At 50.0% G+C, this 25,163-nt stretch overlaps 1 protein-coding gene across 1 annotated transcript in view; it reads right to left on the bottom strand.

The window, feature by feature from the left end:
• Positions 1-25,163, bottom strand: part of GRHL2 (grainyhead like transcription factor 2) — a 65,362-nt gene that overhangs the window by 18,133 nt on the left and 22,066 nt on the right. The window contains exons 5-9 of the mRNA XM_054167460.1: positions 24,244-24,296; positions 22,304-22,457; positions 19,360-19,471; positions 14,414-14,508; positions 4,193-4,351 (exon numbers count right to left, since the gene is read on the bottom strand). Of these exons, the coding sequence (XP_054023435.1) occupies positions 4,193-4,351; positions 14,414-14,508; positions 19,360-19,471; positions 22,304-22,457; positions 24,244-24,296 (573 nt within the window). The remainder of the gene's footprint in view (positions 1-4,192; positions 4,352-14,413; positions 14,509-19,359; positions 19,472-22,303; positions 22,458-24,243; positions 24,297-25,163) is intronic.

Here is a 25,163-nt window from a genome sequence, read left to right as displayed (position 1 = left end):
CACTGGGAACATCACACCCTGGAATGCCTGGAACTACAGCAATGGGTGCATGAGCAATGCTGAAAGTGATTATCCTATCAGGGACCCATCTGTCCAGACCGCTGGGAATGTGCCAGCATCGCAGCCATCACCTGCGCCTGAAACTCAGGCTGGCACACCCAGCAGCCCCCAGGGCTGGAGACAGCAAGAGGAACTCAGGCTGGCACACCCAGCAGCCCACAGGGCTGGAGACAGCAAGAGGAATATATCCACATGCTGGCTGGGAAGAGCTGGGATGGACATGTCAGGCAGCGTGCAGTCTGCAGCATGGCTGTTGCCACCACAGCTCACACGAAGGGCATCCCGAGCCCAGCGGTTCCGTGACCACCAGGGTGCTGTGCACCTATGGAGAAGGCAACTGGAGAGCGATGGAGCACTGCCCTGCTGGGCCCCAGCAACTTCTGGGAACTTGCAGGCTTCTGTTATGTAAATACACTCTCGAGTTTAGAAAATCAAACTTGCTATTGACATAAAAAGCAGCAACACCTCCTTTGAAGTTCTCCTAATTTACTCTATAAATATGAACAGTCATGCTGGGAAGGGTATTGAGAATCCATATGCTGCCAGACAGCCAGCATGCAAAAGTAAAGATCTTGTCCAAATTAAAATTAGAAGTTTCTTTAAAGGAAAGAGGGGAGGGGGAGGAAGGTAAAGAAAGCCAAAATTATCCACACAAGATGGCAACGTTCACACGAGCCAATGAAGTAAGCTGGAAAAGCATGCCAGGGAAGATCTGCAGCCTGTGATCTATCAATAGATTTGCACAAACTGAAAGAGGTGGAGGAAGTAACAGCTCTTTAAAGGACTGGAAGGTGTCCTGCAGAGACAATGCCTCCAGACCCAGGTCCCAATCCAGCTGTCTCCACCTCAGCCACAGAAGCCAAGGGATTCAGCGGTGCTCCTCTCAGAGCTGTTCTAGGGCTGTATTTGTACCTTCAGAGGCCATCTGCTCTGTGGCAGAAAGGAGCTACAACATGGTGCACAGCCTGTGTCCTGCAGAAGGCACACCCCTGAGAGCCTCACACTGCTCTGCCAGGCCCACAGCTCTACCTGCTCTCAGTGCTCCTGCTTTGCTGCCCACAGGTACCAAGATGAGCCACCCAAGTTTTCTACATGGCTGCAAGCCCAATTTTCCTCTCAGGGAAGCAGAAGCTGAGGAGGATTCAGCCTTTTATACACAATACAGAAGAGTTTTGTTGATTTCTCTTTTATAGTCTCTTTATTAACTTGGCAAAGCTTCACCACTTTGTCTTCATTCATTCAAGGCAAGAGACCCTTGGGTGCAGGCAAGCCCTGAGCAGGGCAGTCATTCCCACCCCCTGCTGCTTGGTTGGTGCCACAGCCACTTCACAAGTGAAGAAACTGCAGTACCCACAGGGCTGCCCACCACTGCTTCTGAGCTTGGAGTACTCCACATGGCACAGTGCAGGCAGCCTATGAAGTTCAGCTGATTCTAAATACTTCTTTTTCCAAGTGTTCAACTCATTTAAGCCTGTCTTGCATTCTCCCTCCAGACTAGCAAAGCCCTGATCACCCCCCCAGGAGCTCATGTGTACACTCGTTTCTAGTTCAAGGCTGAAGTGTCCCAGGTGTGGTCCAACAGGCCCCTGGGCTTCAGCCTTCTACTCTCTGAAGCTGAAGATCAGAGCTGCTCAGTATCTTGTGATAATCCATTTCCTCTCTGCAGCCCCTACTGAAGGGAAGAAGGCAGGAGCTGCATTGCAAACCACACACAGGTTTCCAAAGGAGGGAGGACAGCATTTACCAAGTGAAATGCCTCTGCTTGCCTTCAGCAAAGCTAACCCCAGAACTAGACACCCAAAGCCTCTCTGAATCCTCAGTTCCTTCACACACAGTGGCTGCAGCATCTTCAGTGGATAACCATAAATAGGCCTGGCAGCTAGTTTCCCTGACAACCCACTTAAGGAATAAACTCCTATTGATGACCTGCACGTGATCAAAGACTGCAAGGGCAGAGAGAATCAGCCCTGAGAAGGCAAGATGTGCACTCTGGCAGCTGCTTTGAAGGTGCCTACTGGAAAACAATCAGAGACAACAGACTGGAGAAGGAATAGGGAGCAAGGACACAATTACAACCTTTTCAGCCTTTATTCCATACATTCATGCCACAAAGCACACACTGGAGCTGAGCTGGTGCTGTTCTCTGGTTCATGTGTAAATTAACACTACATGTAAGCAAGTGCCTGAGCAAGCACTGCAGCACATACAGCACACACAGTGTGCACCACTGAGCTAAAGGCAGCTCTGTTTCTTCAGGGGTCCTCTTTCCCCTGCAGCTGCTGGAGGACATTACATTATCAGCAAATGTGTTGCTTAAAAAGTGGGCACTTTCACCTGGGATCTATCCAAACACATCTCCTGGTCCTAGAGAGGCACCATGGCTGCAGAACAGCCATTTGTAAGAACCCTGCCAGGCACAGAAACTTTCTCTTCCCCATTTGTCACGGAGACATTTCAGCACTTAAGGCAGGAGGAGGCTGCTGTGCAGCTCCTTAGCTCCACACAGCTGTCACAAACCAGGAACCTTCCTCCTCACTGCCCTCTGGGTTTAGGACTGGGCCTGAGCAGTACAAGTGACACCTGGATAGCTGTGCTCTTTTTTCCTCACATTTTCTTGGCAATTCCAATGTTGCTAACTGCCTTCCAGAGGCAGGCAGGTGAAGATTGCCCAGGTGAAGGCTGCCCAGGGAGGTGGTAGAAGCCTCATCCCTGGAGGTTTTTAAGGCCAAGCTGGACGTGGTTCTGAGCAGCCTGATCTAATGTGAGGGGTCCCTGCCTATGGCAGGGGGGTTGGAACTGGATGATCCTTGAGGTACTTTCCAACCCTAACAATTCCATGATTCTAAGATGCTTGGTTACTCTGATGTTTACTGAGCTTTTTAACATCCAGCTGCAGCTTCAAATCTCTGAGTATTTGACATGCAAAGCTAGAGTGGGAAGCATGGCATTTGGAGTGCAAGAAGACCTCAGTGCACATATTTGCAGTCCTTGCTCCACTAGCCAAACTGCCTGCTTAGCCTTCAAGAGCCCCTTGTCAAAAGAGCAGCAAGGGAACAAACTGACAGAAGGAGAAGGAGCAGCAGCAGAGCCCTGGAACAGCTGAACCCTTACCCTGCCATTAAAAAGTTAATGCTAAGTATTGCCTGGGGCATGGCCTTTTTCTGTTCCCACCTGCAAGGCCATAGACTAACCTGGATAAATTTCCAGGTCACTTCAATGGGTGTAGACTCCTGAATTCCTGAACCTTGACTGATCCAGGCATCAGCCCTCCCTCCTGGAAGATCTTTCCCAGCAGGGCTGAAGCTGTGGGCTGGCAGGTATTAAACAACAGCTGAAACATGGTCAGCCTCATATCCGAGAACCATCACTGAGGTAACTTTTCTGAGCAGCAGTTTCTGCCCAGCAATGCAGACAGCTGAACAGGAGACTGCCAGAGCCTTTAAGGTGCAGGATCTAATTTTGGTGTAGGGAAACCCACTGCAAAAAAACCCCAAATTTTGCAAAAGGAGGAATGAGGCCAAAAAAGGAAGGTGCAGATCCAAAGTGGGAAAGGCTGATGGGTTTGCAGTTTACCTTTCATAAGAAAATCCTAGCAAGGTGAAGCTTCAAAAAGAATGGTTTGCCATCAAGCCAGGAGTTAAAACCCATCAGCTATACCCCTGAGACTTAGTGCTTTCCACTGCATCCCAAACAAGAGCTGAGCAGGCTTTCTGAAAGGTGCATTTCTCCATCTGAGACCTCTCCACAAAGTTTACATGTTGTCTCCCCTGGTTGGTAGAATCAAAAGGGCTCATCAGACTGGCACTCGAATGCCTATGGGCAGCACTGAGCTTCCAAGCAGAGATCTTTGTGCTTTCTGTGACCTTTTTCATACTCTTGTATCAATGCCCTACAACATGGTGTCTTTCAACAGCCCAACTGCTGCTCCCAAGCTGAGACAGCAAGGGCAAAAAGGCTGCAAAGCACTAACATGATAATCTGTGAGCTCTGTGACACAGACAGCCCAGGCTCTACCACGAAACACAGCACTGCAGGGAAAAAAACAACACATTTAATTAGGGCAAAACCAGAGCACCAGTAATTGGCTACCAAGGTGCCTGCCCTGCCCGTGGCAGCCGTGCTCTGCACTCACCTTGTCACAGAACACCTTGATCTGGCAGTAGGCTCGGTGGATGGGCTTGTTGCTGCGGTTGTTGTAGCTGTACGTGTCGATCTGAATCATCAGGGGAAGCCCTTTGACCCCTTTCTGGGAGGAGAAGTCTGTGCTCAGGCAGTTCACCGTGATGAAGATCTGCAGGCCAGAGAGATTGCTTTTCAAATGTGCTGCAAACAGTTGTCAGCCTTCTGGGGACAAGTGGCAACAAAGGTGAGGGAACAGCAGGTGCCGCTGCCCACCCCCCCGAAGGGAAAGCCAGCCCAGACCCCCTGCCAAGGCACACACTGCAGCCCAGTCCTGCAAAGCTGCTGCCCTGCTGGGCAGAAGGCCACAGAAACATCCAGGTTGGAAAAGACCCTCGGGATCACCAAGTCCAACCAAGAACCCTACTCTACAATGGTCACCCCTAAACCATATCCCCAAGCACCACATCCAAACCGCCTTTAAACACATCTAGGGCTGGGGACTCCACCACTCCCCTGGGCAGCACATTCCAATGCCAATACTTTTGTTCCTAATGGCCAGTCCAAACCTACCCAGTCACAGCTTGAGGCCATTCCTTCTTGTTCTATCACTAATTCCCTGTGAGAAGAGACCAGCAGCAGCCTCTCTCCAATGTCCTTTCAGTTAGTTGTAGACAGCAATGAGGTCTCCCCTCAGCCTCCTCCTTTGCAAACTAACCAGCCCCAGCTCCTTCAGTCATTCTTCATAAGATTTATTCTCCAGGCCCTTACCAGCTTCACTGCCCTCCTCTGCACTCACTCCAGCACAGGTTTAAGGCATGTACCTGATGCTTGGGTCACATTTGATTGCCCCAAGGTAATGTGTGCTGGCTCACGCCACAGAGCTCAGAGTGCATGAGCTGGATTCTTTTTGGAGGAGTCAGACCAGATGTGTCCTAGGAGCACACCTCACAGGTCCCAGCTGCTCATGGTTGCTCAGTCTGTGGGAACTAACTAAAGATAATCTGAGATAAAACCTCCTAGAATGTCTCCACAGATGTCAGGTCTTCAGCCCTGACTTGTTTCACTCTACAAAGTGTGCTGTAAACATGCCAAGCTCATCTTGCAGGGGTCCTTTCCAGATGCCTTTTGGTCTGGCTTGTTCTGGTGGCTCGCAGCTCAAATTCAGTGTGGCCAGAGGAAGTCCTACCCTATGTTTTATTTCACAAACTCTTTTCACACTCTCATCAGCAATATCCTTTCCCCCATCCCATCAAGAGGCACTCCTGATCTTCACTCGAAGGGTCCTTCACTGTCTGTCTTCAGTTTCAGAAGTGCCTCTCACTGTCTTTGCAGCTGGGAAGGAGTTTCTCAAGCATTTATAAAACCTCTTCTCCAAAGTCCTCTTTGCTGTGTTCCATCCACACACCCTTGGCTCCTGGCAATGTGCCTGCTTTTGCTTCAGAAGCCCATCTCGAGCTTGCTTTCTACACCCACTCACGTCTGCTGGTAGCCAGGAGTGACCTCCTGCTCTCTGATCTCCATGGCACTACAAAACAAGGTGTGTCTCCTCTGCCACCCCTTTGCTGTACAGGACCTGGCAGAAGGTGTCCCCCAGGACTATTCTGATGCAAAGCAAGCACTGTGAACTGAAATGTCACTGCTGTCTTTCAGTCAGGACGGTTTGCATGGAAACTGGGAGGTGAAACTGACTTAAACCCCAGCTGTTCTTGCCAGCCCCTGGGTGGGGATATGGGACAGTCAGGCACTGACCTGACTTGACTTTTGCCCAGTTTAAAAACCAACCAAGCAAGCAAACAAACAAAAACCACACCAACAAAACAAAACCCAACCCAAGCAAACAAAACCCAAGCACAACAGCAGCATAAGCACCCCTCAGAGAAAAGAGAACTGTGAGCTGAGGAGAAGGACAGAGCAAACTGCTTGTGTGTGTTCCCTAAAGCAGGAGGTGTCAAACCTGCCCCCACAGCACCCAGCAGGCTCAGCAAGACAGCTGGGGGAGATCTCTCCAACAGACCTAATGCACACCTTGACAGTCAGAGGAGGCACCAACAGGACCCTGGAGTCTTGAAGGACTCAGGAAGGGAGAGCGTGAAGTAATCCCTCCCCAGGCCACAAGCAGGGGAAAAAACAATCAAAGCAAAGAGCTAAGTGACCCCACTGCAACATCCCTATGAGAGGGGCAGCTGGACCCCACTGCAGCATCCCTATGAGAGGGGCAGCTGGACCCCACTGCAGCATCCCTATGAGAGGGGCAGCTGGACCCCACTGCAGCATCCCTACGAGAGGGGCAGCTGAGAAGAAAGGTGTTGAGGGCTGCTGTGGGGATACCTCACCCTAAGGGCAGGAGGTTAAGGGCACAGTAGGGTTTGCACATGGGGACACCTCACCCTAAGGCAGAGGGTGACGGTACAGTGGGGTTTGTACAGGGCAGAGGGTGGCATTACAGTTGGGTTTTCAGATGGAGCCAGAGCAGCTCCTCTGCCTGCCTGGGCTCAGGGCCCCTCTGCAGCCCTGCTGCTGATTGTATCACAGAGCTGCACTGACAAATTAAGTGGTTGAACTTTAACTGCAGGGAGAGGAGGGAGGTGGGGAAGGGCCCTAGGTGAAACTCTGATTTGGAAGCTGATAGTGTTATTTCTGTTTCAAATTACAGCTTGGCCTCCTGCAGCTCCAAAGGTAAGTGTGGATCAGGGGGCACACACCCCCTGAACACGACAGGCTGCATTTTCATTTGCCTTCAGACTGCTCTGCAGTGTTAGGGCAATGCTTTTAGTTGTGTGCACACAGCAGTGGAGCAGGGTCTGGCAGAAAGCAGGATCTTGCTGTATTTTATCCCATACAGCTGCAGGGGGATTTTCCAAACTACATCAGAGTGAGAGGGGGCATGCAGGCTTTGCATCTGCACAGCAGCCTGGGCAGCTGCCACTTTTCCTGCACACTTGGCTGAGAAATGAATAAAGATCTTGTCCCAGCTTAATCAGCTATACACACTGTGTGTCACCTCCCCTGCTGCCTCCAGGCACAGACCAGAGGAGGACAGACTTTGCCACTGCAAGAGTCCCCACACAGCAGTAACAGATTATTCAGCATGAATAATGGATTGATGCTCTGAGATTCAATATCCTTGTCCTGACACCATGGTACTCAGGATCTGTCTGAGGAGCAGTGCTCATGAGGGGTGCACCTTGCAGACACAGGGACTCCAGTTAACACAGATCATCTGTTTTGGGGGCAATTCTCTGCCTCCACACAATCTACTGCTAGCTTTGCTGTAAGGCACAACACTGACTTTGGGTTTGCAAAGAGGTAGGGTGTGAGAGGGAAGGGAGGAAGGTGCACATTCTGCTACTTGAGTTGATTTTAGGGTTTCCTTCCATTCCACGATAGATCTGCTCCAGTTTCAACACTGAGGCGCAGCAGGCTGCTGTGGTGAGGAGGACCTGGGGAACCATCTGCACATTTGTCTTCTTTCTGTCCCTGCTCTGACCAGAAACCTCTGCCTCCCTGAAGCAGTGGGGGGGTCATGCCCCCTTCTCTGAGAGGCAACAGCCCTCATCTTTCCCTCCTTTGCAGCTCCTGTGCACAGTGCAAGCACTCCCACCCTCAACACGGCGAGGGGCAAATCAAGCCCATGGGCAGCCACAGGTAGATGAAGTCCAGCTCCACCTCTCTTGAAACACTCCTGGATTGAAGATGCTTTGTGGTCTAGTGTCTTGCACAGCAGAGTCACATGGCTAGAAAATCTGAAGTTGAGCAGCAATGACAGCAGCAGTGGGAAGCCCTACTTTTGGCACCAGAGCCCTGTCTGCACTTGACTCAGAGGGATTTCAGTGGGTGTGACTATGGCTGTACCCAAATTCATTTACAAACCACTTTTTTTTCCCTGTACAAGCTGGGTTTCAGCAGTGGTTTGCTACCAGGAACGCTTTTGGGGGGTTGTTACAGTGATGGCCTTTTTTTCCTCTTCACTGTCAGTGTATCTGAGGTGAGAGCAATCAGCCACAGAGCTCCACCCATCTGGCCTCCAGCTCAGGCATGCCCCTGGCAACGCACAACTGATCTGGAGAGACACCGGGTGCCTGAGAAAGTTTCAGAAGTGGTCTAAGATAACAATAGCTCTTCTGTTTGTGACAGAGCACGTCTAAAACAGGCACTCTCTGAGGGAGGTGCTGCTGCAGAGCCTGGCAGGTACTGTGTGAGTTACTGCCTGTCGGGTACACACCGCAGCACAGCCAGCACAAGGCACAAACAGCTACCTGCCTGAAGAGAGAGCAAGGCTCAGAAAGGCACTTCCCCCTGCAGCGTTTCACCCAGCCACACCGCTCCTCCTGCAGGGCTCTCAGCTTACACATTTTAAAGGTCTACACTTGGGAAACTTCTAATGCAAGCCTGTAGTTGCTACGTACATTTGTGGCTCCCATCACCCCAGAAAGTGCCGAGGGCAGAAGTGCATCAGAGTACAAACCCAGAAACTAACAGCAGCTTTGCTGAGCAGAGGCAGAGCACAGGCTGCACGCCTGGCTGATGGCTCTTTCAAAGGCCTGCTTGAAAAGGATTCCTCCCTCCAGCCTGTAACAACAGAGGCTTAAATGACTGCTCTCAAACGACTAAGTCAATCCCATCATTCCTCACACACACTCAAAGGCTGGGTTACAGTTTCTCCTGCCGGCCTTTTACCTTACAAACCCCACACAAAGGCAAGGCTTTTGTTTTGTTTCAACACAAATGTCTCCAGCAAATGTTTACTCTCCTCTCTTGAAGCTTCCTCAGCCCACACCACGCCCCGGCAGCTGCACAGGAATGCCATTTGCCTTCAGTCCCCGATGCACACTGAAATTTCAGCGCTGTTTGGGACCACAGGTTAACCCTTCTTTAGCACACAGGGGTGAGTGTGCGTGCCTGCTGTGCAGAGAGAGAGAAAGTACAGGTGTGTGCTCTTGCACACCGAGGTGCCTGCATAAAGCAGCTGCCAAGCCTAATCCTACATCATTTCTGCTACTAATTCCCCAGAGTATCATAGAATCATAGAATCACTAAGGTTGGAAAAGACCTCAGAGATCATCAAGTCCAACCTGTCACCCAACACCTCATGGCTACTAAACCATGGCACCAAGTGCCACATCCAATCCCCTCTTGAACACCTCTGGGGATGGGGACTCCACCACCTCCCTGGGCAGCACATTCCAAGAGCTAACAACTCTTTCTGGGAAGAACTTTCTCCTCACCTCCAGCCTAAATTTCCCCTGGTGCAGCTTGAGACTGTGACCTCTTGTTCTGGTGCTGGTTGCCTGGCAGAAGAGACCAACCCCCTCCTGGCTACAACCTCCCTTCAGGTAGTTGTAGAGAGCAATGAGGTCTCCCCTGAGCCTCCTCTTCTCCAGGCTAAACAACCCCAGCTCCCTCAGCCTCTCCTCACAGGGCTGTGCTCAAGGCCTCTCCCCAGCCTCACTGCCCTTCTCTGGCCACCTTCAAGTGTCTCGATGTCCTTCTTAAACTGAGGGGCCCAGAACTGGACACAGGACTCAAGGTGTGGCCTAACCAGTGCTGAGTCCAGGGGCACAATGACTTCCCTGCTCCTGCTGGCCCCACTATTCCTGATGCAAAATATCTCTTCCTCCTAAGTGAATGAAATTTGATGCAACTTAGGAAGGAAATTAAGAACAAAGTAAGTCAAAACCTGCCCTGAGTAGCAACGTGAAAGACATGTGGGCTGCCACCACACATCGCTGCTAGAGGCTGTGCTGCTCTGGAAGCTTGACTTTGCCACTCTGCCCACTTGAATCACAGCTCACTTCAGTCCACAGCACCCAAGAACCTCATCCTGCAAATCACTCACTCATTGAAAACAGCTCTTTGCTGTGCCACGGGAGGTTCAGGCTGGATGTTAGGAAGAAGTTCTTCACAGAAAGAGAGATTGGCCATTGGAATGTGCTTCCCAGGGAGGTGGTGGAGTCACCATCACTGGAGGTGTTTAGAAGGAGACTGGATGGGGTGCTTGGTGCCATGGTTTAGTTGATTAGGTGGTGATGGATGGTAGGTTGGACACGATGATCTTGAAGGTCTCTTCCAACCTGGTTTATTCTATTCTATTCTTTACAGTATGGACTAGGCCAAAATTCATTAGATAACTGGAAGGCTCCCAGAGGCTTCAGCAGGCCTTGGCTCAGACCTGCCTCTTCAGTTAAATATAGCAGGACAGTGCTGCACACAAGTCTACACAGCAGCTGCACAGCACACAGCTCCTCTGCACACCAAAACCCATGTGCCAGCACCTGCCTCAGCAACCTGGCTGCCAACACCTCTCCTTACTGCCTGTCCCAAGATGCTGTGCTTAGAAATCAGTCAGTTCTTGATATCACTGCCCTAGGGTAACATCTTGAGCAACTGTCCTCTGAAGTCACACTTCTGAATTTGAGATTAAAAAAGTACCACCCACAAAAATAAGCAATTAATGCATTTTTCTTCCTCAGTGACATTATCGTGACAGTATTAGCCAAGAAGGCACATCTCCAAGAGCTGGCATTATTTATGACAAAGATATTCTCCTTGGAGTGAAGGAGCTCTGGTTCCAACCCCCCTGCCATGGGCTGGGACTCCTCACACTAGATCAGGTTGCTCACAGCCACAGCCAGCCTGGCTGCAAAAACCTCCAGGGATGAGGCTTCCACCACCTCCCTGGGCAACCTGTGCCAGGCTCTCACCACCCTCATGGGGAACAACTTCTTCCTAACATCCAATCTCAATCTACCCATTTCTAGTTTTGTTCCATCCCCCCCAGTCCTATCACTCCCTGACACCCTCAAAAGTCCCTCCCCAGCTTTCTTGTAGCCCCCTTCAGATACAGGAAGGCCACAGTGAGGTCTCCTCAGAGCCTTCTCTTCTCCAGACTGAACAGCCCCAACTCCCTCAGTCTGTCCTCATAGCAGAGCAGCTCCAACCCTCTGCTCATCCTCGTGGCCCTTCTCTGGACTCCTTCCAGCACCTCCAGATCCTTCCAGCCCTAACAGTTCTATGATTCTCAATTACCTTCCTTGCAAACCAACTTCCATCAGCAGTAAGACTGAAAGCTGGCAGATGTGTGCAAGCTGGCTCTGTTCCAAAGCCTCCACTAGAACTTTCTCAACCACCCAGATGCTGCAGCAAAATCTTCTGTAGGGCAACAGCAAGGCACCCGACTGCCTTCTAGCATATCACCAAGGCTTGTGAGAGATGGTTCCAAAGTCAGTTGCTCCTGGTAATTGTTGTTTGCTTCCTCACCTTTTTTGATTTTCATTTAAGAAGTCCTTTAAAAATACCAACCACAGCATTTCAGGTTCAACCATAGGGAGCCAACAAATCACCTCACCCATAAACGCTGCCTGTTTATACACAGAAGTAAACATGGGAGTGAAACAAAGAGGGACTGCACAGAAGTGTCCTTACTGCCTGCCTCTGCTTCCTTGCTACACAGTACTTTTGTCTCAAAAGTGCAAGAGTTTGACAGGGCTGTAAATCCTTATCCTCACTCCCCTCCTCTGAACCACAAGCCCCACGGTGACCTCTAGACAACAGCCCCAGCAGAAAATGATGTTAACTCTAGAAAAAGGGAGGGATGTGCCAGGCCCAACTCTTCCATCTGCCAGCAGGGGACTGCTGTTGTTGGTCAGACAGAGCAGAGGAAATGCTAGCAGAGTGCTCCAGAGAGCTGTGCCCTTCATCCACAGAATTCTCCAGATCAACATGTGCTGGCCACGATCCCTCCTCCACTGCCTGGTTCTGCCAAGCAGCAGTCAGAAGATGAGGGACCAGACACAAGGAGCTGAAGCCAACACCCTAGTTCCCTTCATTTACTCAAGTAACAGAGGCTCTCCCTCTGCCTGTGCACTCTGCATGCCTGTTTCTTCCACATAACTGAGATGCTGCCTTTGAAAGCCTGAGCAGGCTCACTGCTAGAGGCAGATCTGGCTGTCACACCCTCACCCTGAAGGGCTTCCAGGAGCAGGGTACTGCTCTGCTTACATGTAGCAGGAGGAATCTGGCTTAAAATCAACTGCCCTCCAGGTAGAGTAGGAAAGCAAGAAATCTAAAGCTCCAGGTAAGCCTTCCTAGATGCAGGATGCAGCCTGCCAGGAGGGATATCTAGCTGGGGGCTTCTTGGCTAGGTGATTGCTGCTGCTGCTTGTCTGATTGCTCAGGATCGCTCCCCTGGGCCCTTCCAACCACCACTTTGTTTTCTTGATTTCTTCCCAGGCCAGCAGAGCCCTTGAACACATCACATCTCAGGGGCCCTTGAAAAGAGCTCCTCTGTGCCCCTTTTGTCTGCCTTGGAAGAGAAAGGGCTTTGTGCCTCTGAAGTTATGTTTTAATCTTGAAATTGTGGTGAAAAGGGAAAACAATGCTGAGCAGAAACAATGGATGGAGCCAGCTGAAAGATCACTCAAAAAGCTTAAGAGAGTCTGTAATTAAGCCTGGAAACTCTTCATCTCTCTTGGATGAGGTAATTGCTGGATTAAAAACAGCCCTCAGTGACATGCCTGAGAGTCGCCAGCTTTCAAACACCGCAGGGGCATCCTGTGGGAATCCCCAGCACAACTGGTTCCTGTTCTGGCCTCTGCAGCAAGAGCACTCCTGGGGGGGGAAACACTGCAGTGCAGAGAGGCTCTCAGGTACCACCTGATTCATGCTTGCTAGCCTAAGACCAAAGCATGTTCTGAAGCCTCCTGCTTTTATCCATACCCCTGCAGTTCACGCTCCTACAAGGTTAGGGATTTGATAACTACCTGTGTACAAAGCCAGGCTGCATGTCAATGACTGCTTCCTGCAGAAAACCAAGTGCCACTGCTTTCAATTCAGCAACAAGAGAGCCACTGTTTAAAAACCTTACTAGGTTCTGCTTCCTATGATCACTGTCAAGAGTTCTGTGCTGAAGTGTTCTGGCAGCCAAGGCAAGAGCGACGTGAATGGTGTGAGACTGCAACGAAACAGCTAACAACTGGCATTAGTGCTTGTGACTTTCTTGCTCCTTGGGCAGCATGGTGCCTGGCTAAGCCTGGCTTTCAGCTGCAAGAGTTAGAGAAATGCCAGCCCTGCCAATGGAGATGGCAGCTGCTGTTGGGCAAGACTGCCATGCTCCAGCCCTGGCAGAGCTTCTGTTAAGGTCCTTGGGAAGTCCATCATGTTGGAGATCCCAAACCTGACTTTGCTTGCATAATGCTGACATGCACACAAGGGTCACCTACTGTGGCTGCAGAGGCCATCACAGCACTGTATTCTGAAATGCAGCCCTGTAAGGGGAGTATCTGAGGTGCTGAGAATGGAATCACTGCATGAGTAAACAGCAGCATTAGCAACTGGGCCAAGTACAACTCTGTTTACCAAGGCCAGGTGGTTTGCAGAACCACTGTCTTTAAAACATGCAGGGCTGAAGCTCCTGGTATTCCAAACCCCAGCACCTGCAGGCAGCAGCTCCCTTGCTCTGTGCACTCTCCTGCTTTGTCAGCAATGCAGTGGGGAGCAGTGCAGGGGCTTGTGTCTGCATCTGAAAGACCTTGGGCACTACTTGAACACAGGGCATTCTGTATGCAACATAAAAACAGTATCAGGAGCTTGCTAAGCTCAATAGTGTTTGCCACATCCCTGGGAGCCCCACATCACCCCCCCTCGTTGAACACAGCCTATTTCCCTTTTTGTTTGCTTTCCAGGGGCCAACTCCTTGTGATTAGCAGCAGCTTTTCATTTCTCCTAGAATTGTCCATGCAGCTGAAAAGCTCTGCCAAACTCTGAGAAACTCATGAAGGTGCTCTGCTCTCCGGTTTGTAGATTCACTGTAGCAGGCACAGCCCCAGATGCAGACCCCCATGTCTGAGGGTACTTGACCACTGCACATGGAAGGAAGGGGAATGGGGGGGAAAGGGGAGGGGAACATTCACCTTGTGTTCTACACTGACACTGCCAGTAGGGGAAAAAATCTTCTGTTTCTCAGGCTGGGTGTATTTTAAATCACTGAGGTAAGAAACTCCAAGGTGAGAGGCCAGCAGGCTTCCCTCAGCACATCTCTATCTGCCAGTGACAGGGGTGTGAAAGCCCTTGTCCCGACAGCCCTTACACTGGGTAGCCAGAACCCCTGGGGTCAGTAGAGACCACAGCTGGCCTGGCTTTGCACAGCTCACCTCCACTGACCCTTACTATTATTTGTTCAGATGGAGACAAGTGGCAGTCAGAGAAGGATGCCATCTGCATGGCTCTTGCTCACCTTTGCCTCCTCGTTGACATCCCAAGTGAAGGACACAGCGTTGAAAGCGATTTCTTCAATGTTCCCAATGGTATTGAAACTCTCCTTGTAATCAGCTGCAAGACACAGCAAACAGAAGACTTGTGAGAAGGGTTTGAGCTCCCTCTTCCACAGATCCTAGCACATCTTTGTTTCCCACCAGAACTGCCTCTTGCATTGTCTAGGTTGCGTTACTGATAACCTTGAGGTACTGCAGCTTGTGGCTGCTGTGCAGGCAAATCCCAGCTGATGCTCTTGCAAAGTGCTGCTTGCTCTCAAACAGAAAACCACTGGGAATAAGTGGGTGCACCAGGCCAAGGCATGGCCCAAACTGGAAGATTAACTAGAAGTTATGTAAGCATTTGAAGAGACTGCTCCAGCCCTGACATAAATAAATGGCATTATGGTGAATCTTAGGGAAGCTTCCTAAAAGGTTAGCAGCTATCAGCTCTTTCAACTCTCCCAGCAATTAATGCACTGGATGCTGGGTCTCTATTTAATAAACAAATACATACATTTAAGCACACACAAACAAAAACAATCACACACACCCCCCTCCAACAAACAACCAAACAAAACCCACAAACAAACCAAAACCCACAGAACCAAACCCACGAAGATCCCTTCTCCAATGTATGCATGATACTACAGCAGCAAACAAACACGACCAGTAAGGCAGGGAAACCACCCAAAACAGACAACTTCCAGGGCTTCTTTTGTTTCCCTTTGCCAGCCAGTTTAACATCCTTTCTTCTTTGTGATGACAAATGAAGAGAAAGCCCTGCTCTGCAAGGAGGAAATAGCCTCTTGATTGAAGGAACTTCCAGATTGTTCAGGCAATGAAGCAGCTCTCTCTGGGACATCCACATTGCCTTAGAATCACTTCACTGTCAGAGGGCTGAGATCACACCATGCAGCAACCTTGATCTGGTGTTTGCCCAAGTCTGTGCTTCAGAAGCACTGACTCTCAGCTATGCAATGTTACAGGAAGAAGATGTTTTTGTGGCCTACAAAGGAGACACCCAAATGGTTTTGTTTCTTATGCCCTTCTAAAAATAAACTGCTGGTCTGTAAAGAACCATTTGTAGGTAAGAAATGCTTTAACATCACCTATACCATTGCTGCAAGGAAAGTCATTCAAGCTCTGAGCTGTGCAATCAGTATACTTTTCTCTCATCTGAAGCACAAGGATACTAGCATTTAACTGGGCAAGTGAAACTGTGTGCCTGAGGTCCATGGATGGTTTTGGATGCAGTAAAAGTTCACTGTTGTGAGCACAGCAGCAGCACAAGCCACAGAGTGAAGCCATGAGTGAACGTGGTGCTGGAGAGGGCAGGCAGGCTTTTCACTGCCATCATGAACTCAGATCTCCTCTCTAACTGAAGTCACTGGTTTCACTAACTAAATCCAGCATGGGAATGCAAATGAGGCATTAGAAGACACCCAAGTAGTTTAATATGCATATGCACACATCCACCCACCCTTCAATGTATGATTCAAACTGCCTGCTGCATATGGCGTGCTGTGGAGGTGCTCTCTGGAAAGCCGTGCACAAGATGTCTTGTACAGACACATGTTGGCTTCCCCTAAAGGGCTGTCAGAATCTCACATCCCACCAGCCATTCCCTTCCCCAACACAAGCCTCTGCTTCCTGGAGTGGCACACACAGGTCTCACTGACTGTTTGCAAGCAGAAGAGATCCTCTTGCCCTCAAGCTACAGACAGCAGATGATGAAGGGAGCATTGACACCCAGGGATGCTCGGCAGCTGTTTGTGTCACTGTAGGTTTCCCTCTGCTGCTGCTGTGAGCTACTAGAAATAAGAAAGTGGGGTTCTTTGGCATGCAAAGCCCCAGCTTTGCAGGAGTGATTTCCTCCTCACTGCACATTAGGCAAAGGCACTTGAGTGCCAGACACAACTCGTCCGCATGCACTGCGCAGCGCTGCTGCAGCTTTGGCAGTGTGCACATCGGGAAAGCTGTCCTGCAGAAAACCCCAGTCTGAAGCTTCCACACACAGCTTATGGTCATGTTTGAACCCATTCCAGTAGCAGTCAAATGGTGGTACTGACTCTGAATAACCCCTGTTTGCCCAGCATTGTGCTCTGTGTTTCCCATTGTTTGGAAGGAACAAGCCACTGCCCCGACATCACAACACAGCAGGGGTGGAACAGTCAGCCTTGTCCTCACTCCTGCTGAAAACAAAGTGTCTCCCCCCTCCTCTATAGAAATCTCTAACTGATATAGCTGAAATTCTGGAAGACACCTTTCCTTCTTGCTTAACATGTGTCAGGTCCTCAGGTTTACTCCTCAAGCACCAAGGCCTTGCTGATCCTGCTAATATCGATGCACCTTCAGCCCCAGTACTGCATCCAGACCATTCAAGCATCCTTGCTGCCAGGGGGTCCCTGCCAGTACACAGAACAAATTAAAGCAGTGACCCTTGCATGTCTGGAAGGAGGGAACAAGTTACTCTGCTTCCTCTGATCTCCAGAATAGAGCAGAGGGCCATGATGCAGAGGGACAGACAGATCTGTGCCACCAAGGAAAGCTGCACAAGCAGAATGGTGACCCTGAGGGCTGAGCACCCCAGAACTAGGCTAGATCAAATTCATTTGATTCTCTGCCTGCTAAGGACCAGGTTGTGCTCCAGATTCAAAGGGCATGCAGGAACAGTTACAAAGGAGTCACAGATATCAGACAGGAGCTACAAATACTAAGTTAAAGCACTGCTCATGATTATAAATGTGGATGAGACAGGTGACACAAATTCAAGGCTGTTCACAGACAGTTTCAAAGGAGCCTAACACCTGATTACCCCTTTACATGCTGTTGACAGGTGGAGTGAAACCCAGAACAGAAGTGGGGGTGCTAGAAGATTGCCAGACCATGCCCTGAAGATGGGACAAGCCTGATACAGACCCCTGTCCTTAGCAAGCTTCTCTCACTGTTGCAATAGCTCTCCATGGTGTATCCTGGCAGACTGCTTCTCTCTGCTGACTGCACAGGGCCTGGACACTAACTCAGCATTCCTCTACAGAAGCCCTGAAAGGATCCAAAATCTTCACAGAACCAAGCAATGATTCAGCTTGGAAGGGACTCCTGAAGGTTATCTGCTTTGACCCCTACCCTACTCCCCCTTCAAAGCAGGGCCAATCTTGGATTTGGATGAAGTTCCTCAGTTAGATCATCTGATCTGAAAAAACTCTCAGCTTTGGCTAAATGCAGCTTGGTGCTTGCGTGGCAAATGTCAGCAGGAGCCACTCTGCCCTAATGGAAATGCACTAGGTAGGAACCGAGGCCATATTGCAGTTGCTGTCAAGAAAACACTTCTGAGCAGCATTTAGGCCTTTCTTCTGAAAGCACTGAGGTGAACCAAGCTCCAAGAGTCCTTCCATCTGACGGGGAGGGCTGGGTCACCACGTGTCCCCACACCAGACCCTGCCTCCTGTTTGCAAACCAAACATAAATACCAGCCAGGCTGCCTCAGAAGCCAGCACAGCCCTGCCCCAGCTGGGGCTAAGGGGCACACCAGAGGCATTCACTCCAGCACAGATAAGCACACAGCTCACACAAAGCACTGTCTTATAGAAGGTGCATCATAAGCTGGCCTGCTGGGCTAAGGACTGGAAGGTGCCAGGACACCAGGAGGGTGTAGGCACTGCGCTGGAGCAGCTCCTCAGCACAACCTGCAGAGCTACAGCTGAGTGTTGCAGGCTTGCAGGGACTGGCACAAAGAGCCAGGCAGACTTCACAAACAGCTATGACTTGCTCTCTTAACGTGGCATGGTAGGAGTCATTTGGTCTGGGACTGGGGTTTTACTGCCTTAACTACTCCAAAGAACAAAAGAAGCCAAACAGCTGGGGAAACAACTCAACCAGAAGTAGAAGACAAGAGGGAGAAAGGAGATTCAGGAAGAGCTGCTTTGACCAAATACTCTCGACTGTAAATAATGCCAGCCTCAACAGAGGCTGTAGCATTTGAAAGTCAAAAGGCAACGCACGAGTAGGACCACTTGGAGCCTGATGCCCTGATCACCCTGTTCAATCACCCCTGAAGCCTTGCAGTGCTCTCCGCAGGTAACCCTCCTTCATCCTCCCCCTTCCCTGCCCCCTCTCATTCCTGCCGTTCAATGGTTTGGTTCCCTCAGGCGGTCAAAACAAGAGAGGCTTTGGTCCTGCCCACTGCTCTGCCTGGAATCCTCCGCAGATGGCTGCATGTGTAAACTGCCCGTGGGAGGGGAGAAGTGCTTGATGTCTAGACACTCCCACGGATCTCAGCTTCAGGCTCCTTGGCAGCAGGTTTGTGTTCCTCCGCTGCAGTCTCCCAAGCACGGGGGTAGGGCAGCTGTGGCTGAAAGGGGCTTGTAAGCCCCTCGGGTGCGATGAAGAGTAAACAGGTCTCAGGACAGCACACCAGAGCCTGCTTCTCCCTCACTGCTCTCTGACACCAACAAGACTCAAAAGCCGGGGTGTAAGCTGGTGTGTGTTCCTTTGCAGTCACCACAGTGATGGCATCATCTCAGGCTGCACTTGCACATCAGATTAGCCAACAGAACTGTTAGGTGGGCTGCTGCTGCCACGGGATCAAAGAGTGTGGTCAGCCTTTGAAAAACTAAAGGAAACAAACACTGCCACTCCCGAGGAGGTGCAGACCTTGACTTCCTAACAGCAGAAGGTGGAACATTAAACACACAGGCAAGGGGCAGCTCTTCCTTGTGTCTGCTGTGGCTCATTCCTTTTGGACAGCCTCTGTCCTGCTCCCTAAAGCCCACAGCCCAGTCCCAGCAGGGACAAGCCACTGCTAAAAGCTGTGGTCCAAGCCCTGCAGCCACTGCCAGCGTTTCCCACTACGTGCCTCTGCCAGGTGCCAGAGCTTTGCACATTCTGAAGCCCTCCCTGAAAGAGCTGGAGGTTCTCTGGCACTCACCAATGTCCAGGACCCTCTGCTTGGCCGTGTGCTGCCTCGAGTGCCAGTACTTCCAGTACTTCAGCTGCTCCTCTCTGTTCTTGTCCTCACTGAAAACCACCATCACCACGCTCTGGGGAAACCAACACAACTTGCTTTAATGCAGATGTCAGGAACAGCTGGAGACACAAAAATTCACATTGCCCATGTGCTCATCCAGTCACCACCCTCTCCCAGAGCTCGGGCTGCAGGAGACTGCTGGGTTTTCATTCCAGTCCAGCACTGCAATGCAGGTAAAGCCTCAGGGCAGAGCTGCTTTAAAACAAGGCAGGGCCTAGAGGTAGGTTCTTCATAGTCCAAATAAAATTTTATCTTCTTCTTGGATTGAAGAGGTTTAAATTGCCTTAAGTAAAAAGTGATAGTTTCAAAGCTAGAGGCTGTCCAGTTCCAATTCTGGGTCCAAGTGCTGGGGTTCAGACTCCTTGTCACCCTGGAAGCTGACACTGCATTGCAGAGGGAAGTGCACACTGGCTAAGGGCAATCCTCCTGCTCAAGAGGAGGACTCTGGCTTCCACGTATCTAATGTCAAACTCAGTGTGACTGGGTACTGGGATTTACAGTGCTTTTCAGCTCAGGCTCTGAGTTCCCTCTGTTAAGTTGTGTGACTCAAGGGATTGAAACTCCATGCAAAACTTCACAGGAGCAATAAAGGCTTTTTTAAAAAGCCCTGCTTGTAAGCAAGAAAACAAAAGGCACAAAATGAAAGAGAGCTCATACCAGGTGAACCAGACTGAAAAGAAATAGAGGTGAAAAAAAAAATCACTTTAAAGTCTCTTCTTTTGTTTCCATTTCTCCTGAGTCACCACCAAGCTCATAAAAACCACCAACAGTTTCACAAGCCGAGGAGCTGGATCACGACTGATTCATGATCACCACCACAACCTTCTACGTGCCTGTGACCGTCTCCATGCCACCTACAACAGCCAGATATCATCACTACCCCTTCCATGCCTAGCTGCTGTGTGGGTGCAGTGTACAGCTCTGGGCTCCTCAATTTAAGAAGGACATTGAGACACTTGCACATGTCCAGAGAAGGGCAGCGAGGCTGGGGAGAGGTCTCGAGCACAGCCCTCTGAGGAGAGGCTGAGGGAGCTGGGGTTGCTTAGCCTGCAGAAGAGGAGGCTCAGGGGAGACCTTGTTGACATCTACAACTAATTGAAAGGAGGTTGGAGCCAGGCTTGGGTTGGTCTTCTCCCAGGCAACCAGCACCAGAACAAGAGGATACAGTCTCAAGCTGTGCCAGGGGAGGTTTAGGCTGGAGGTGAGGAGAAAGTTCTTCCCAGAAAGAGTAATTGGCCATTGGGATGTGCTGCCCAGGGAGGTGGTGGAGTCCCCATCCCTGGAGGTGTTCAAAAAAGGACTGGATGTGGCACTTGAAGCCATGGTTTAGTTAGTCATGAGCTGCTAGGTAATAGGTTGGACTTAATGATCTCTGAGGTCTTTTCCAACCTTGTTGATTCTATGATTCTATGCAAGGCAGTGCTTGCTGTGGGTGAATCCTAACTTACACTCATGCACACACAGCCATCAGCTATGTGCTGGCTGGCCAGGGGCTGCACAACCACAAATGGCAGTGCAGACTGCAGCTTCTCTGCCAAGGACAGAATCAATCTTCTTCCTCTGTGAACCCCTCACATGGAACTTGTAGAGGTTTAACACCTTCAAAGCCACTCACTTCTCTGCAGGATTTAGATGTAATGGAGAATAAACTCAACAGTCACTTGGCTGGGGACCTGGTAAACAGAATGTGATCATCTAAGCTGCATGCAGTGTCACAACCTTCTATAAACTGCACAGCCTCTGAAAGAAAGAGTCTCATCTCCAGCCATCTGCTACCACAGCTTCAAAACTTAGGTGGTTGTGCAGTGAAGGAAACTTATGAAGACTGGTCTTCAGTCAGCCCAGTGTGCTCCTGACTCCTGTGTCAGCTGTACAAGTGCTAGAGCTGGCATCACAAAGGAGGAAGCAATAGGTGGCTGGCAAGGAGAAAGACTTCAGCAGCTGAGAAGTCTTAGATCAACTTCAGCAAGCTACAAAACATCATCAGCCTCATGTCCTTAGGAAACCAGGCTAAACATTAACTGCTATTGCCTCTTTTTTATGCAGAGCCTCTCTGAACTCTGTGTATGACAGAAACACAGGCTGCAGTTTGCTGCAGTGCTCGTGCTGGCCTCCATTGGTTCCTTCCACCAAAGGCACAACATTTGTTATGTACCTCAGTGGTTTGGCTGCAAGCATTCTGCAGCCTCATTCATATGCAGCCCTTCCAGCTTCAGGGTGAAATGTGCAGGGCAGCTACCGAGGCTCATTGCTCATTCCAAGGTTACTAAACATTCCCAGGGAAATCAGGAGGCCTGTTCACCAGGCAGATGGTGGTGAACACCCAAGGCCCAGTTTTCCCCACAGAGTCTAAGATGCAAATCATCCATTTTGTCCCATTTCTGGGTGAATAGCAAGTGAAAGCTCACACCTAATCAATGGAAATGATTTAACATTTATGTCACAAAGGATGGCTTCAGCTCCTTACATTCTGTCTGAAATGCAGCTGCTGAAGTGCAGCAGTGAGTGAAGGACTTCCACAGCAGATGGAGCAGTGCTGATTTTTCTCTTTGCTCATGGCAAATGATGCAGTCACCAACGTGAGGTGCAGTATCTGTGCAATCAGAGCCTGGCCAAGCCACCAACTGGGGCAGACATGTTTATAATTAACTCTTCAGAAGGTCACTCTTTGAAAGCACTGGATCCCAGAACGTGGGTATTGCTTTCCCTCCTTTAAATGGGGCATAAGAGTAAGTTTGCTCTGTTTTCTCCCACAGGATAAAAAACCACAATTCAAAGCCAAGCAACCACAGTTACATTTGTCTGCAGAGCTCCATCCCCAGCTAGGAAGGAAACTGGACTCTACCCTGACTTTGCTGATGGGGTGCCGGAAGCATTTGTTGTCGCCGGTCTCGCTCAGGGTGATGGCGTAGAACTGGCCTTTGTTCAAGTAGGTCATGGGGCCCTCCCCTTGCTTCTGGCGCAGGGACTTGGTAGCTTCCAGAGTGTACTGAAAAGTGCTGTTGAAAAGACAGGAAGAGAAACACCAACAAAATCCACATCACTGGCTCCTCTCATGCCCAGTTGTTACAGATCTCCTGCACGGTGCAAGCAAGGCCTCGGAAGCTCATCACAAAGCTGCAGCCAGAGGTGTCACAAGTGTCTGTGAAAGTGCAATTTTTCCTCTTTGCAAGCTAAACACATCTGGCAACCAAGCACAAGACCGTGCTGTGGGCTCCACAGCACCCTGCTGCATGTGCTTGCCCTGCAGCTTGGCCATTGGGGTGAAGCACCCATTGTTGTCACACGAACGGACTGCAGGCTGCATGATGCACACTGTGCCAAGTGCCCTGGGAGATGCCCCTCAAAACCTCCCACCAGACAAGGCAGCCTAACAAGGATGTGTGCTGGGAAAGGCTTGGGATGAGCCACAGTCAGACACAGGGAGCCTTAACAGCTGCCCACAGGCTGCTCCTCTGCTTGGTGGCATTCTCTGGGCTTCAGAAAGGCCTCCAAAACTGTCAGTGTCAGGTGTGCTGCACTCGGCCAGCTGCACACCTCTGCATGGGATCGCTGGGCAAATTGCTTCCTGTTCCCAGCTGGCAGTCCAAGTGTGCCCTATAGCAGGAGGGTTACTAGTACCCTTAAAACCCACTGTAGTCACTCCAGTGATTGGAGCACTACTCTGAATGTCACCACCCATCTTAACTAAAGTCCTGTGCAGTCATTAAGGGATCTTCTCTCAGGCTTCAAAGCACTTTCACCTTCACCACCTCTTTTCAGTGTGAAGTTTTCATAACTCCCAGGAAAGATGCTTTTTGTTTTGATTAACTCACACCTGGGGATGTCATTCTGACAGGGACTTGGGCCATAGCACAAAAGATTTCATGCCTGAGAATTGTTACCAGTGCCAATGCCCTAGGATTCAGTTTTATATCCAGGGTAGTAAGTGTGTAGTCCCTGCTAAATACCTGTCTCATTTGTACTGCCTGTATAATGACTCTGCTCTAAGCTCACTGCACTTAATCACTGCTTTCATACTCCTCAGAAAACAGAGCCTCCACTGCAGCAGCAGGAAAAATACACAGGCATGTTTCTGAAGGGAGAGGAATCTCTGAGGTGGAGCTGTGCAGAGGCCTGAAATGAAACAGCAGCTTACAGCTGTACTGCTCCCACTCTTCATCAGAGTGACTCTGCAGTGGCAGCCCATTCTGCAGGCACTGCTCTGTGCCTGAGGAGGACACTTCCTTCAAACTTCAATTGCTGAAACCTTTTACAAGACCTTTTTGAATGTTTAGGTTTTTGTAGATGATTTGGAATAGATTCTTCACTTATTGTATAGGTAAGCATGAAGGGCTGCAATGAGCTGCAACAAGCAGTGTGAAAAGACAGAGGGCTTCCCAGGCAACCTGTCAGGAGTAACTAGAAACAGAAAGGGAAAAATAAAGATTGGAATTGCATAAGGTTGGTGGAGCCAGTTCAGCATCCTGCCACCCTGAGAGGTAGGGAAGATTTCCCATCAGCTGTGCCCTGTTACCTGAGGGACCTCTCTGCAGTTTTAATCTCTCCTGTCTCTGAGGGTTCTCAGGGGAGTTACTAGTTTAAAACAATGCTGAGGGAAGATAGCAGATGAAGGCACAATCTGCTCAGATAGGAAAGCCAACATCTGCAGAAGAGGGGAGAGTGAGGCTGGGCGGCATCAAGGGAGTCCTGCAGGTGCCCCGGGGTGATGAAAGGGAGGGTGTGGAGAGCACACAGGCAGCCTCTCCTCCATGCATTCAACACATTCCCAAGCTCAGGCCATACCTTGTTTGTTCGTAGATGTATTCCTCAGCCCCCACCGACACACTGCGGTACTTCTGAAAAACAAAGGCAGCAGTCAAACACAGCCAGATACAATCAGACTGCAAGGGCCAACTAAAGCACGGCCATGCTTAGCTAAGGACCCCTCAGAGGGAATCATCCACCACTTAAAACCGGGACAGGACCCTGCACGGTCTTTACACCAGGACTGACAGTGAGAGTTCATTTCTGTCAAGCTCTTGAAGTTTTTCATCACCTAATTGCTCCAGGAAGGTAGCTGTAAAACATTTTCTGCCGAGGCATGAGCACACTCTGAAACAAGCCTGGGAAGGTGTACCCTGTTCTCAAGGATTAGGAGGTGTCCAGGTGAAATCTGGAATCAGTAAAACGCTGACAGCACTTTGGTTGCTGCACTGTCTGCTTTGAATGGCAGTGGTGACACAGACTAACAAAGTCTTTCAGCTTAAATTAAGACTCTGGCAGCCAAGTGCACCCTGGCCCAGATGAAAGGAGACATGCAGTCACTCTTCAAAAAAAACAAAACAAAGGCAAACACATCTATCAAAACCAAACATTCATCAAGAGGTGGAATTCTGACAAAAATAATTGGATTTGCAGAGATTAAAGAAGGATTTGTACACCCTGTCCTCAAGAGCAAAGGAGCCCCTTCATACTCTACTCTCTGCGCCTTGCTGCTTCTTCCTGGCTTGCCTTTTGCCTAAACTGTGCTTTTGCTGCTGTCTCTGATTCACTGATGGGCCATTACATTTCATTTCCAGGACTTCTTCTGTGATCACCACTTAACCAATTAAAAGCTGGTTTGTTTCCAAAAGTGTGCAGCCAGGCAACTGTGAAAAGAGTTTCGGTTTTACCCTGTGCACAACCAGGCCACAAATCGACATCCAGCCAGACACCAGCTGAGT

This window comes from Dryobates pubescens, chromosome 14, assembly GCF_014839835.1.
Source record: "Dryobates pubescens isolate bDryPub1 chromosome 14, bDryPub1.pri, whole genome shotgun sequence".
NCBI classification, from domain to species: domain Eukaryota; kingdom Metazoa; phylum Chordata; class Aves; order Piciformes; family Picidae; genus Dryobates; species Dryobates pubescens.
Note: the sequence above shows the minus strand (reverse complement) of the source record. Positions and strands in the feature narration are given on the sequence as shown.